Raw genomic sequence first — 14,742 nt, forward strand, 5'->3', positions numbered from 1 at the left:
CCCAGCCCCACTGGGCTGCCCCATCGGCCCAGCCGCGGCCGGGCAGAGTTAGGGTGGGCAGGGGAGAGGGGCGTTGTGCCCTGCTGTCTTGGACAAGCAAGCGAAGCCGCCGGTGGCGCTTACGGACTCGGGCGTGCTGGGCTCCAGCCACGCTGGCTCCCCGGGTTTCAGCTTCCCCAGGAAGATGCTGCTTCTTCAGGGGCCTGAGGCACTCTGGGGTCACCCGGGGCCCACAGGTGGTCCGGTGACCTCCAGGATTATTTCCATATGAGACAGTCGGATCCAGCTGCGGCTGGGACCGCCTGGGGGGGAGCAGCCTGCAGCAAAGCATCTGGAGTCCATTCTGCACGTCCGTGGGGGTGGGAAACGCGCCGTGTTCTTGGGAATGGCTGGGACGGCAGCCGGAAACAAACGCTCCGATTAAAACCAGCTGCCTGCTCCCCGTGGGGCCGGGGTTCGGTCCCTCTAGGGGGCGCCAGCTCCCACCTGGCCCCACGGCGGGGATGGGGTGGTTCAGGAGGGCAGGGAATGGGGCCTTTCCCCTCTGCCTGGGCCCTGCCGGGCGGCGTGCCAGCTCCTACCGTTGGCAGGGACGGCAGCGGGAGCTGGTTCCCGGGGGGCGCTGGGCCGGGAACGCGCTGCAGGGCTGCCGGAGGTTTTACCCACCAGGCGGCTCCCAGGGGATTTGGCTGTGAAAGGAGGATCCGCGGCAGTTGCCGGAAGCAGCTCCCTCGGGGTGGGGGCATCAGGCAGCCGGCCTGGCCCCGTTCGCTCCCTGCTCTGGGTCTCACTCGGCTCAGCCAGGAAGGGGCATCGCTCGCCTCCCACCCACCAAGTGGGTGAAGCTGCCACAGCGGGGCGGGGGGGGGGGGGGGGGCTGAAAACGCAAGATCAAAGCCTTGGAAAGAGACCAAAAGTGCCTGAATCTGGGACGCGGGGCTGGTGCCAAACTGAGGAGGGGGAGGGGGAGCCGCGGGCTGGCCCTGCTGCGGGGGAAGGGCTGCAAAGGCAGGGGGAGGTCCCCTAAAATGGGAATCTCATCTGTTTCCTTGCCTGGCCCAGCAGGACTCTCTCCCGTCCCCCCCCTCCCCCGGTGCCCTCCCACCAGCCCCATCCCGGGGGCAGGAGTAGCTGCAGGGAAGCACCCAGCCCTGAGACCCCCAATGCGGGGAGAGGGAGGGGGAGAGAGATGGACGAGGCTCAGCCCAGGTGTTGGGGCTTTAATGTGCAGAGAGCGACGCCCGCGGCCACGCCGGGACCGGATCACAGGGTGCTCGGCTGGGGGGCCCCGGCTTGGCACGGGGACCGGGGGCTCTGGACTCCGCCGGGCTGGAGACCATCCAGGCTCTGGGTGCAGGAAGGTCCTGGGGGCAGAGGGGGAGCTAGGCGCTAGGCCCCCGCGCCGGGCCGGCGTCCTGCTCCCAGGCCCAGTACTGCCCGTAGAGCTCCTGGAAGAGGCGGTGGCAGGGGACGCGGGCGCGCAGCCGGGCGCAGAGCAGGAAGCAGCCTGCCAGCTTGCGGTGCAGGGCGTAGCTCTCCTCGGGGGGCGGCGTCAGCCGGTGGCGCAGCAGGACGGGGATCAGGGCCTGCACGCGCCGCGCCGTGTCCTGGGCGCCGAAGTCGAAGGTGCCCGGGGTGGAGAACGCCTCCCCCAGGATCATCACTGCGTCCACGTGCGCCTCCTCCAACTCCTGGGCGGGGGGGGGGGGGAGGGAGTACTGGAACAGCCAACCCGCCGCACAGAACCCCCCGCTCCGCTAGCACCCCTTGCTCCTGATAGCCCCTCCCACTGCCACCCCAGTGCCCCTCGCTCCTGCTAGCCCCGCCCACTCGTACCCCCAGCGCCTCGCTCCTGCTAGCCCCGCCCACTGCAGCCCCAGTGCTCCTCGTTCCTTCTAGCCCCGCCCACTCGTGCCCCCAGCGCCCCTCGCTCCTGCTAGCCACGCCCACTGCCACCCCAGCACCCCTCGCTCCTGCTAGCCTCGCCCTCTGCCACCCCTGCAGCCCTCGCTCCTGCTAGCCACGCCCACTGCCACCCCAGCGCCCCTCGCTCCTGCTAGCCTCGCCCTCTGCCACCCCTGCAGCCCTCGCTCCTGCTAGCCATGCCCACTGCCACCCCAGCACCCCTCGCTCCTGCTAGCCACGCCCACTGCCACCCCAGCACCCCTCGCTCCTGCTAGCCACGCCCACTGCCACCCCAGCGCCCCTCGCTCCTGCTAGCCCCTCCCACTGCCACCCCAGCGCCCCTCGCTCCTGCTAGCCCCGCCCACTGCCACCCCAGCACCCCTCGCTCCTGCTAGCCCCGCCCACTGCCACCCCAGCGCCCCTCGCTCCTGCTAGCCCCGCCCACTGCCACCCCAGCGCCCCTCGCTCCTGCTAGCCCCTCCCACTGCCACCCCAGCGCCCCTCGCTCCTGCTAGCCCCTCCCACTGCTACCCCAGCGCCCCTCGCTCCTGTTAGCCCCTCCCACTGCCACCCCAGCGCCCCTCGCTCCTGCTAGCCCCTCCCACTGCCACCCCAGCGCCCCTCGCTCCTGCTAGCCCCGCCCACTTGTGCCCCCAGCGCCCCTCACTCCTGCTAGCCCCGCCCTCTGCCACCCCAGCGCCCCTCGCTCCTGCTAGCCCCTCCCACTGCCACCCCAGCGCCCCTCGCTCCTGCTAGCCCCTCCCACTGCCACCCCAGCGCCCCTCGCTCCTGCTAGCCCCGCCCACTTGTGCCCCCAGCGCCCCTCACTCCTGCTAGCCCCTTCCACTGCCACCCCAGCGCCCCTCGCTCCTGCTAGCCCCTCCCACTGCTACCCCAGCGCCCCTCGCTCCTGCTAGCCCCTCCCACTGCCACCCTAGCGCCCCTCGCTCCTGCTAGCCTCGCCCTCTGCCACCCCTGCAGCCCTCGCTCCTGCTAGCCACGCCCACTGCCACCCCAGCGCCCCTCGCTCCTGCTAGCCTCGCCCTCTGCCACCCCTGCAGCCCTCGCTCCTGCTAGCCATGCCCACTGCCACCCCAGCACCCCTCGCTCCTGCTAGCCACGCCCACTGCCACCCCAGCACCCCTCGCTCCTGCTAGCCACGCCCACTGCCACCCCAGCGCCCCTCGCTCCTGCTAGCCCCTCCCACTGCCACCCCAGCGCCCCTCGCTCCTGCTAGCCCCGCCCACTGCCACCCCAGCACCCCTCGCTCCTGCTAGCCCCGCCCACTGCCACCCCAGCGCCCCTCGCTCCTGCTAGCCCCGCCCACTGCCACCCCAGCGCCCCTCGCTCCTGCTAGCCCCTCCCACTGCCACCCCAGCGCCCCTCGCTGCTGCTAGCCCCTCCCACTGCTACCCCAGCGCCCCTCGCTCCTGCTAGCCCCTCCCACTGCCACCCCAGCGCCCCTCGCTCCTGCTAGCCCCTCCCACTGCCACCCCAGCGCCCCTCGCTCCTGCTAGCCCCGCCCACTTGTGCCCCCAGCGCCCCTCACTCCTGCTAGCCCCGCCCTCTGCCACCCCAGCGCCCCTCGCTCCTGCTAGCCCCTCCCACTGCCACCCCAGCGCCCCTCGCTCCTGCTAGCCCCGCCCACTTGTGCCCCCAGCGCCCCTCACTCCTGCTAGCCACGCCCACTCCCACCCCAGCACCCCTCACTCCTGCTAGCCTCGCCCTCTGCCACCCCTGCAGCCCTCGCTCCTGCTAGCCCCGCCCACTGCCACCCCAGCGCCCCTCGCTCCTGCTAGCCACGCCCACTGCCACCCCAGCGCCCCTTGCTCCTGCTAGCCCCTCCCACTGCCACCCCAGCGCCCCTCACTCCTGCTAGCCCCTCCCACTGCTACCCCAGCGCCCCTCGCTCCTGCTAGCCCCTCCCACTGCCACCCCAGCGCCCCTCGCTCCTGCTAGCCCCTCCCACTGCCACCCCAGCGCCCCTCGCTCCTGCTAGCCCCGCCCACTTGTGCCCCCAGCGCCCCTCGCTCCTGCTAGCCCCGCCCACTTGTGCCCCCAGCGCCCCTCGCTCATGCTAGCCCCGCCCACTGCCACCCCAGCACCCCTCACTCCTGCTAGCCCCGCCCACTGCCACCCCAGCGCCCCTCGCTCCTGCTAGCCCCGCCCACTGCCACCCCAGCGCCCCTTGCTCCTGCTAGCCCCTCCCACTGCCACCCCAGCGCCCCTTGCTCCTGCTAGCCCCTCCCACTGCCACCCCAGCGCCCCTTGCTCCTGCTAGCCCCGCCCACTCGTGCCCCCAGTGCCCCTCACGCCGAGCCCAGCCACTCACCTTGGTCTCATAGCCGGTCAGAAACTTCAGGTCTTTGGATTTTTGCAGAACCTTGGCCCTGTCCCCGTCGGCTGCAGCTTTCACCACCTGCGGCAAGGAAGGGGGGTGAGAACCCGCTGCAGGGCGCCCCCGGCCAGCCCTGCCTGCTGAGGCCCCACCCCTCTCCCTGCTCTACAGTGCCCCCAGCTCCGCTCTGCCCCACTCCCTGCCTGCCATACAGCGCCCCCTAGCACCGCCCTGCCCCGCCCCCTGCCCTACAGGCCCCCCTAGCACCGCCCTGCCCCGCCCCCAGCCCTACAGGCCCCCTAGCACCGCCCTGCCCCGCCCCCTGCCCTACAGGCCCCCTAGCACCGCCCTGCCCCGCCCCCTGCCCTACAGGCCCCCTAGCACCGCCCTGCCCCGCCCCCTGCCCTACAGGCCCCCTAGCACCGCCCTGGCCCGCCCCCTGCCCTACAGGCCCCCTAGCACCGCCCTGCCCCGCTCCCTGCACTACAGGCCCCCTAGCACCGCCCTGCCCCGCTCCCTGCCCTACAGGCCCCCTAGCACCGCCCTGCACCGCTCCCTGCCCTACAGGCCCCCTAGCACCGCCCTGCACCGCTCCCTGCCCTACAGCGCCCCCTAGTGCCAGCCCCACCTGCCAGGGGAGAGCACCCCTCTGACCAATCCTGCCCTGTAGCAAAGCACCCACTAGTGCTGCACTTGCTCCTCCGGCAGGCTGGGTTTCCCATGCAGGTCTCCCTGGACCGGCTAGCCCTGTGGAGGCTGCACTAGGGAGGCAGGATCTAGACAGGGTGGTTCTCAGAGGCCTGGGCGCCAGATCCCTGTCATGCCGGGTCCAATCAGTAAAAGGGGAACAGAAAGATGTAGCATTGGGACCAGCTACTGTTACCCAGACCCCGGCCGAGATCAGGGCCCGTCGGGCCGGGCGCCCCCGGACCCCGGCCGAGATCAGGGCCCGTCGGGCCGGGCGCCCCCCAGACCCCGGCCGAGATCAGGGCCCGTCGGGCCGGGCGCCCCCGGACCCCAGCCGAGATCAGGGCCCGTCGGGCCGGGCACTGCCCAGACCCCGGCCGAGATCTGGGCCCGTCAGGCCGGGCGCCCCCAGACTCCGGCCGAGATCAGGGCCCCGTCAGGCCGGGCGCCCCCAGTCCCCGGCCGAGATCAGGGCCCCGTCAGGCCGGGCGCCCCCAGACCCCGGCCGAGATCAGGGCCCGTCGGGCCGGGAGCCCCCAAACCCCGGCCGAGATCAGGGCCCCGTCAGGCCGGGCGCCCCCAGACCCCGGCCGAGATCAGGGCCCGTCGGGCCGGGCACTGCCCAGACCCCGGCCGAGATCTGGGCCCGTCAGGCCGGGCGCCCCCAGACTCCGGCCGAGATCAGGGCCCCGTCAGGCCGGGCGCCCCCAGTCCCCGGCCGAGATCAGGGCCCCGTCAGGCCGGGCGCCCCCAGACCCCGGCCGAGATCAGGGCCCGTCGGGCCGGGAGCCCCCAAACCCCGGCCGAGATCAGGGCCCCGTCAGGCCGGGCGCCCCCAGACCCCGGCCGAGATCAGGGCCCCGTCGGGCCGGGCGCCCCCAGACCCCGGCCGAGATCAGGGCCCCGTCAGGCCGGGCGCCCCCAGACCCCGGCCGAGATCAGGGCCCCGTCAGGCCGGGCGCCCCCACACCCCGGCCGAGATCAGGGATCCTTACACTGGGTCCCACACAGAGGGTGAGAGATGGTCCCTGCCCTGAGGGCCTCCACTCTGAACAGACACCAGACGGAAGGGGAAACCGAGGCAAAGGGCAGGCTGCTGCTTTCTCAATCTATATCCTGGCCCCTGCCCCGGCTGCCTCAACCCCCTGGCTCTGGGGGACGCCAGGAAGCCTCCGGAACAGCCAGGCGGGCTCCCGTGCGTGCGGCAAAGGCGCCTGTACCTCGATGTAGTGATGAGTGAACTCTCTGCTGAAGGGCCGGCTTGCTCCGAAATCCAGCAGAGTCACCTGGAGGGGACAACAGCAGCGGCTCACAGCTCGGGGATGTTTTCTAGGGGTTGCCTGGGGCAAGGAGAGCCTCACCCCACGGAAACAGCTAAGAGCCAGAGGGCCGCCCGCCCCGCCTCCCTGCGGAACTCCCCGCTGCTGGGGCCGGAGAACGCTCAGTGCTCCGCTGGCCTTTGCCAGCGCCTGGGGCTCTGCCTGCTGCGTGGGCAGGAGGGGCTGTAGCTGCTGTTTTTATTGCCCCTCCCCGCTGGAGAGAGGCCCCGGTGAAGTTCTCAGCCGCAGTGCGCGCGCTGATAGGGATGGATACGCCCCATGGGACAGAGGGGGATGGAGGCAGAGAAGCAAGAGCCAAGGATAGAGAGGGAGGCTGGGGCAGCGCCAGAGGAGGAGCCGAGATGGACCTGGCCCGGTGCCCAAGCGCCGACGGCCCCACAACGGGAAGTACTGCCCCACAGCGTCCTGCAGCAGGATTGCAGTGCAGGGGGTGGGGGGTGGAGTTCAGAGCTCAGCTGTTTGTATTTCAGCCGGCATGGCCAGGGGCCAGGTCACTTCTGACCCATCCAAGCCAGGCAACAGCACCCGGCCGTCCCCGCGCCAGGCTGCCATGCCCCGGCACTAGGCTTAGCTTACCGGATAACCTTGGTGGACGGGCTGCCGTGCCAGGCCAGAGCAGCCCCGGCTGTTGGCCCAGTAGGCGGGATCCTGGCCGTGTCAGGGTGGCAGCTGGGGCGCATGGCAGAGAGCCAGGACCCCGGCCGGGCCGGAGCAGTCCCAGCCCCACGAGGCTGGCTGGCCTGGAGCAGCCCCTGCCATGCCTGGCAGGTGGGGTGCCCCCCCCACAGCCCCAGCTGCCCTGCGCTGGCTCACCCCTGGTTAACCGGTCCAAGGACACAAACACAATCATTTTGCTGGCTCCCCCAAGCCATGACTCCCCCTAATCAAAGCAGGGCAGGGGCGATTACTCTGAGTAATACGGTAGCTCCTAGAGTGGGGGCGATTACTACATGCATTACAGCAGCACTTAGAGGTGGTGGGAGTGGGACAATATTAAGAGATCCCTTAGAGATCAGAGGGGGGATTACTAGGTTTATTACAGTAGACCCTAAAGGTCTGGGTCAGGAGGGGGCAATTACAACTATTACAGCAACCCCAAGAAACCAGGAGAGGGAGGTGATTACTAGGTGAATTACAGCAGCCCTTGGAGGCAGAAGCAACTATTACATGGTTTAGGGTAGCCCCTAGAGGCCAGAATGCGGGGGGCGATTACTAGGTGCATTGCGGTAGCCCCTAGAGGCCAGAATGCTGGGGGGCGATTACTAGGTGCATTGACCCCTAGAGGCCAGAATGCTGGGGGGCAATTACTAGATGCACTGTGGTAGCCCCTAGAGGCCAGAATGCTGGGGGGCGATTACTAGATGCACTGTGGTAGCCCCTAGAGGCCAGAATGCTGGGGGGCAATTACTAGGTGCATTGCGGTAGCCCCTAGAGGCCAGAATGCTGGGGGGCGATTACTAGGTGCATTGTGGTAGCCCCAAGAGGCCAGAATGCTGGGGGGCGATTACTAGGTGCATTGCGGTAGACCCTAGAGGCTAGAATGCTGGGGGGCAATTACTAGATGCACTGTGGTAGCCCCTAGAGGCCAGAATGCTGGGGGGCGATTACTAGGTGCATTGTGGTAGCCCCTAGAGGCCAGAATGCTGGGGGGTGATTACTAGGTGCATTGTGGTAGCCCCTAGAGGCCAGAATGCTGGGGGGCGATTACTAGGTGCATTGCGGTAGCCCCTAGAGGCCAGAATGCTGGGGGTCGATTACTAGGTGCATTGCGGTAGCCCCTAGAGGCCAGGGAGTGGGGGGGCATTACTGTGTGTATTAGAGTGACCCTGCCCTCCACCCAAGACAGGGCTGAAGGCAAACCCTGCCCTGCACTTGGAGCCAGCAGCCCAGCCAGGGGTGGAAGGGTGGTTGGGGGCTCCCCCTCTCCCCAGGGTGCCTGGTACCCCCCCCCCCAGCTCTGGGCCCCCCTCCGGTGTCCCCCCTCCTGGGGCCCCGTCCCACCTGGTGCTTGCTGGCGTCGTAGAAGAAGTTGGCCCAGTTGGGGTCCGTCTGCATGAAGCGGAACTGGAAGAGTTCCCGTAGGCAAAGCCATAGGACGTGGTGGCAGATCTGGGGGGGTGGAGGGTTATTGGCATGCGGCAGCATGGGAGTTGCAGCTGGGGCTCTCCTGTGCCAGGTATGGAGCCGGCCAGGCCCTGCCCCACAGGGTCATATTCCTCCCGCCACAGACCCCAGCTCTGGATCATCCAGCAACTTAGAGCCAGAGCTGAGAGGCCTGGTGCCCTGGCTCCCAGCCCTCCAGCTCTGACCACTAGCTCCCACTGCCTGAGGGGCAGCCCGGCCGTCATGCTCATCGAACTGGCTCGCCGGGCGTGTCTGCCCATTCCCACCTCGTTCCGGACGTCCTGGGGCAGGTCCTGGCACTGATCCAGGGGGACGCCGCTCCCCAGCTCCATGGTCAGCACCCGCCGCGTGGTCAGCTCTGCCACCACCCTGGGCACCTCGAAGAAAGGGTCACCGGCCAGGAGCTGCCTGGGGGGGGTCGATAGGACATCGCTGGCTCCCCCTGCTCGGCCAGCTGGGAGCCACCCCCAACCCCCTCACCCCTTGCGCCCAGGGGGATGCCACCAGCCCCTCCCAGTTCCCAGTGGGTGGTGCAGACAGAGGACTATGAATGTTCAAACAGGCTTTGCCGCTTCCAGCGCGTGGCCCTGGGGCTGACGGGGGTACAGAGAGGGGCCCCTGCGACCGGTTTGCCTGGGACAAAGGACGGGGGAGGAGCAGCCTGGGCCGTGATGGGTGGGAAGGAGGGGGCAGCCAGAGCCCCCCTGGATGCGGGACAGACCTCGGTGTACTGGGCTGAGGGGGGCCAGGCCCAGAGAGCTCCTGTGCTGAGTTCAGACGCTCAGACCTGTCTCACTCTGGCTGGGGACCAGGCTCCATCATTCCCCCTGGGAGTGCAGGCCCCCGGGCCCAGAGCGGGGACTCCCTGAGGGGCCCATGGCAGAGACAGGCAGGCTGGGGGCTCGTAGGGGGCAGAGAGTGGCCCCGGAGAAGGGGCTGTCACACTGAAGGGGGCCCCCTCCCCCGGGCCGTACGGTGCTGCGAGAGGGCACCTGTTCTGTGAATCTGTGATAACCTTATGAGGTGCAGTGCATGCTGGGACACGGAACCCCCAGGGGCCACACCCCTAGCACAAGGAGCAGTGCATGCTGGGACACGGAACTCAAGGGGCCGTACCCCTAGTGCAAGGAACAGTGCATGCTGGGACACGGAACCCCCAGGGGTCACGCCCATAGCACAAGGCATGGTGCATGCTGGGACACGGAACCCGCAGGGGTCACGCCCATAGCACAAGGCATGGTGCATGCTGGGACACGGAACCCGCAGGGGCCATGCCCCTAGTACAAGGCATGGTGCATGCTGGGACACGGAACTCGCAGGGGCCATGCCCCTAGCACAAGGCATGGTGCATGCTGGGACACGGAACTCGCAGGGGCCAGGCCCCTAGCACAAGGCATGGTGCATGCTGGGACACGGAACCCACAGGGGCCATGCCCCTAGCACAAGGCATGGTGCATGCTGGGACACGGAACCCGCAGGGGTCACGCCCATAGCACAAGGCATGGTGCATGCTGGGACACGGAACCCGCAGGGGCCAGGCCCCTAGCACAAGGCATGGTGCATGCTGCTCTGTGTGTTGGGGGCCAGGACCCCACTTCCCCAGGGCCCAGCACACAGGGGCCCAGGCATGGCTGGTACCTGAACCTCCGGGCGCAGTCAGCCTCGCGCCGGTAGTCACACTCCCACTCCAGCTCCCTCTGCAGCACCTGCAGCGTGCTGTCGGCGAAGAGGCCTGGGGGGGCAAGGGAGGTGTGCTGAGGGGCAGGGAAGTCTGCCCTCTGTCTGCAGCCCCTGAGGGAAGGGGGGCACGTCTCCCTGGGCGGGAGGCTGCTGGGAGGACGCCCCAGAAGCACAAGCTGCGCCCGGGGAGGGGGCAGGCGAGATGCCGGGGAACCGGCGCAGCCTCTTACCCGCTGGGAGCGTGGTGCTCAGCCTCAGCAGCGCCAGCAGGTTGTCCACGTCACTCCGGATGCTCTGGGCTATGCCTGGGTACTGCGGGGAGGAAGCGAGAGCGGAGAGGGGAGGCTGAGCACCCCTCGCTCAGGGCTCTTCCCCGCCCCGGCCCAGCAAAGCAGGAGAAACTGAGGTTCCCAGAGGGGACGGGAGCTGCCTCAGGTCACAAAGCAAGGCAGCAGCAGAACTGGCAGCGGTCCTGGCTCCCAGCCCCTCCCCGCTGCTCTAACCACCAGCCCCCACTCCCCTTCCTGTGCGGGGGAGGGGGGGGATGGGCCGCTCACCTGGATCTTCATGGCCACCTCCGTCCCGTCGTGGAGCACCCCAAGGTGCACCTGGCCGATGGACGCCGCAGCAAAGGGCGTCTCCTCGAAGGAGGCCAGCTTCTCCCGCCAGTCCGGCCCCAGCTCCTCCTCCAGCACCCTCTGCAATGATGGGAGAGAACCCCGCTCAGCCAGGGCTGCCCAGCCGCCCCCGGAGCCTCCCAGCACAGGTGGGGCAGGTCGGGTTCCCTCCCGGCAGGGGCGGGGACACAGGCGACGAGCCGCCACCACTCACCCCGGTCTGCCAGGCCGGCATGAAGTCCGCGCTCTGCCGCACACGCGCGAAGATCCGCTGCAGCTGGGGGCTGAGGAAGCTGCTGTCTGCGGGGAGGGAGGGGGGCGGTCAGCGGGGCCCCCTCTCAGACTCAGCCCCAAAGAGGCTCCCATCTTCCGTCCCTCCCGTTCCTGGGTCCCCGTACCAGTGAGAGCTGCCCTAGCTCACGCTCCGCCTCCCACGGGCCTGGGGGGCAGGGAACAGCCGCACCCCACAGCTCTGGGGAGGGCGTGGATCTCAGGGGGCGGATCCTGCCGCAGAGCCCCTCAGATCACTGACCCCCAGCCTCTGACAGTCGTGCGGTTGCGGGGGCTCCCTAGGCCTGCCCCCTCCCGGGAACGGCCCCTCCCTTCCGGCTGCGGGCGCCTACCTTGGATGCTCAGCATCTGTCCGATTTTGAGGGCAGCGCCCCGCACCTTGCAGAGGGTGTCCACGATCCGCGCCGCGTTGGCTTCCGACAGGAAAGGGCTGGCGTCCAGCAGGGAGCCGGCGGCTGCACGTAGGGGGCGGGGAGTCAGGTGGGGAGGGAAGGGGCTGGGGTTAGTTCCTCAGGGAGGGGGAGGGGCGGCACCCACATGGAAGAGACGTCAAGGGCTGGTCCCTCTGCCCCCCGACCCAGCCCCTGGAGGCATGTGGGGGACCCAGTCTGCAGGGCTGCCCTGGGAGCCAGCCGGCACTTACCCCTGCGCTGCTTCTCCCCGCTGAGCGAGTTCTTGGCCGCCTCGGCCACGGCCCCGATGCCCAGCCCCACCGCCAGACCTGGGGAGAGAGGCAGGGGCAGAGGGCTGCTGCCGGGGGGCCAGGCCGAGGGGGGGGTGAGCCTTGTGCTAGGGAAGGGGCTGCACACACCCCAGTGCAGGCACCCAGCCAGACGCTCCCAGACGCTGGCACTCCCACGCAGAGCCGGCCCACCCCCCCCAGCAGGGGGCAGGAGGGAGACCAGCCCCGCCCACCCCCGGTGCTAGCTAGCTCCACTCCCCCACGCCCCCGGGCTCTCGCCCTACCTCCGAAGCTGGCGAGCCGGCCGACGCGCGATGCGGGCACCGTCCTCTCCCGGGCTCGGGCGCTCAGCTGGCAGGAAGAGCAGAGGGGCAAGGCTGACGGGGGCAGGGTGTCCAATGGGGAGAGTGCGGAGAGGGAGGGGCTCCCTTCCCAGCTCTGCCACTGTCCCTGCCTGGTGACCCTGAGGGCCATCCCAGCTCCACTTGGTGCCTCAGTTTCCTCTCCTCCCACCCTGTCAATCTGCAAGCTCCTCACAGCGGGGGCGGGATGCCTCTGGCTCAGTGTCCTAGGTCCCTGATCTCAGTGGAGGTCTACCGTAATGCACCTAATAGCGTGCTACCGTAATGCACCTAATAACGCGCCTTAAGATCTGTGGGCAGAGAGAGCTTTCAACAGGACAAATATCTAGGATTTTAGGGTGTGCTGAGACCCCTTTAAGGGGAGCCAAGAGGAGTTGCCTTCCCCCCCACACACACCTCTTTAGGCTGTCCTGGACCAACAGCCTAACGAAAAAGCTCCCTGCCTGCTTTGGCCAGACAGCACGCCCTCCTTCCACCTGTCTGTCTCTGCGGCCCCCCCCACTGGGCCTCTGCCAATCCCTCCTCACCTTCTGCCTCGGGGCCCGGGTCGGCTCCGCAGAGCCGATCTTCTGCCTGGCCTCGCGGGCTCTGCGGATGTCATCAGCCGTCAGGGCTGCCAACGCCCTGTCTCGGTGGAACAGTCGCCTTTGAGTGAGGTCAGGGCAGACGGAACCGTGGGAGCCAAGGCACGCCACAGGCTGGGCGAGAGGAACCAGCCGACCAGAAACCCTCGCAGCTGTGGGAAGTCCCCCTGATGGAGAGGCATTGGAACACTTGTGAGGGGTCCTCAGTGGACCCGATGTGCTGCTCTCTCTTGGGACAAGCTGATGAGGGGCCCGGACTTCTGCCTGGAACAGGAGAATCAGAGAATGCGTCTGCAGGTGCATCCAGGCATGCACGAGTGCAGAGGTACAGAAATGGGGTGGGTGGATGGACGGACAGAGGCAGGATGGATGGAAGGACGGACAGATGGAGTGGTATGGAGATGGGGTGAATGGATGGACGGAGGCAGGACGGATGGAAGGACGGACAGGTGGAGCAGTACGGAGATGGGGTGGGTGGAGGGATGGAGGCAGGATGGATGGAAGGACGGACAGGTGGAGCGGTACAGAGATGGGGTGGGTGGACGGACAGAGGCAGGATGGATGGAAGGACGGACAGATGGAGTGGTATGGAGATGGGGTGGATGGATGGACGGAGGCAGGACGGATGGAAGGACGGACAGGTGGAGCAGTACGGAGATGGGGTGGGTGGAGGGATGGAGGCAGGATGGATGGAAGGACGGACAGGTGGAGCGGTACAGAGTTGGGATGGGTGGATGGATGGAGGCAGGACGGATGGAAGGACGGACAGGTGGAGCGCTACGGAGATGGGCAGAGCCTTGCACACATACCCGCATCTGCCTCAGTACCAATGAGCGGCAGATGTGGTACCCGTGGGTATCGGTGGATTTGCAGGGCTCTGGAGACGGGGCGGGTGGACGGACGGGGCAGGTGCACAGAGAAGGGGCGGAAGGACGGCCACGGACGGACGGGGGACAGACTGTGCCAGGGAGCCGCTCACCTTGGTGCTGGCTGGCAGGGAGCTGAGCCGGGAGCTCGGTGCCCAGGTCTGGGGGAGCCCGCGTGGCCTCTCTGCCAGCACCTCGCCCACGCGGCCCGCGCCACGCAGGGCTCCGCGCAGCTCCGGCCACATGGCTGCGCCTGCAGGGGGCACAGCGATAGGGCAGGGTCAGGCACCCACCCCCGGATCGGGGCCCGGCCCCTCCCCCACCCACAGGCAACCTCCACCAGTCACAGGGTAACCCCAAGGCCCCCCACAGGGTCCCCCCCCAAGCCCCTCCCCCCCCCACAGGGCCCCTCCCCCCAAGGGCCCCTCCTCCACCCGCAGGACACGCCCCCCCAGGGCCCCTCCCCCCAAGGGCCCCTCCTCCACCCGCAGGGCAGGCCCCCCCAACCCCTCCCCCACCCATAGGGCCCCTCCCCCCCGCAGGACACGCCCCCCACAGGGTCCCTCTCCCCAAGTGCCCCTCCCCCACCCTCAGGACACGCCCCCTAAGCCCCTCCCCCACCCACGGGGTCGATCTCGGTTCTCACCCATGTTCGCCCCACGCCGGCCTCTGACACCACCTCCGCTTCCGGGTTCAGAGGCGCCCCGCCCCCTCCGCCCAGGAGGAGCCAATCAGAGACCGGCCCGGCGTGGCTAACGGCAGGACAGCCAATGGGAGGAGTGAGGAGGGAACGTGGCCCCGCCTCCTGCTGGGCTCCGGGAGCGCTCACGTGTGCAGGGGGCGGGCCAGCGCAGGCGCAGTGCGCGCTCAGCGAGCCCAGGCTCTGTGCTCGCCGGCGCGCTGCACGTTCATTGCACGGGGATATGTTCATTGCACGCTCTCCGGTTCGTTGCACACTTACTAGCCCAGTGCACACCAATCACACTCACCAAGGTTCATTGCACACTCACTAGCCCAGTGCACACCAATCACACTCACCCAGGTTCATTGCACACTCACTATTCCAGTGCACACCAATCACACTCACCCAGGTTCGTTACACACTCACTATCCTAGTGCACACCAATCACACTCACCCAGGTTCATTGCACACTCACTATTCCAGTGCACACCAATCACACTCACCCAGGTTCGTTACACACTCGCTATCCTAGTGCACACCAATCACACTCACCCAGGTTCGTTGCACGCTCGCTATCCTAGTGC

General features: G+C 68.5%; 1 protein-coding gene across 2 annotated transcripts; it reads right to left on the reverse strand.

Moving 5' to 3' along the window:
- Positions 1–1,204: 1,204 nt before the first annotated feature.
- Positions 1,205–14,500, reverse strand: COQ8B (coenzyme Q8B). 2 transcript variants are annotated; one of them, XM_075915248.2, is made up of 15 exons: positions 14,123–14,500; positions 13,590–13,729; positions 12,554–12,874; positions 11,949–12,015; positions 11,626–11,703; positions 11,315–11,437; positions 10,906–10,991; positions 10,632–10,772; positions 10,305–10,386; positions 10,033–10,126; positions 8,661–8,802; positions 8,272–8,379; positions 6,073–6,216; positions 4,238–4,324; positions 1,205–1,691 (listed from the first exon to the last, which is right to left on the reverse strand). In XM_075915248.2, the coding sequence occupies exons 1-15, from the start codon at positions 14,124–14,126 to the stop codon at positions 1,383–1,385; spliced, it is 1,926 nt and encodes a 641-aa protein (XP_075771363.2). In that variant the 5' UTR covers positions 14,127–14,500; the 3' UTR covers positions 1,205–1,382. The 2 variants fall into 2 exon arrangements, with proteins under 2 accessions (XP_075771363.2, XP_075771364.2); XM_075915249.2 differs by having other exon boundaries at positions 6,151–6,216; positions 14,123–14,494.
- Positions 14,501–14,742: the final 242 nt, after the last annotated feature.

This window comes from Pelodiscus sinensis, chromosome 18 (genome assembly GCF_052426305.1).
Source record: "Pelodiscus sinensis isolate ZL-2025 chromosome 18, ASM5242630v1, whole genome shotgun sequence".
NCBI lineage: Eukaryota > Metazoa > Chordata > Testudines > Trionychidae > Pelodiscus > Pelodiscus sinensis.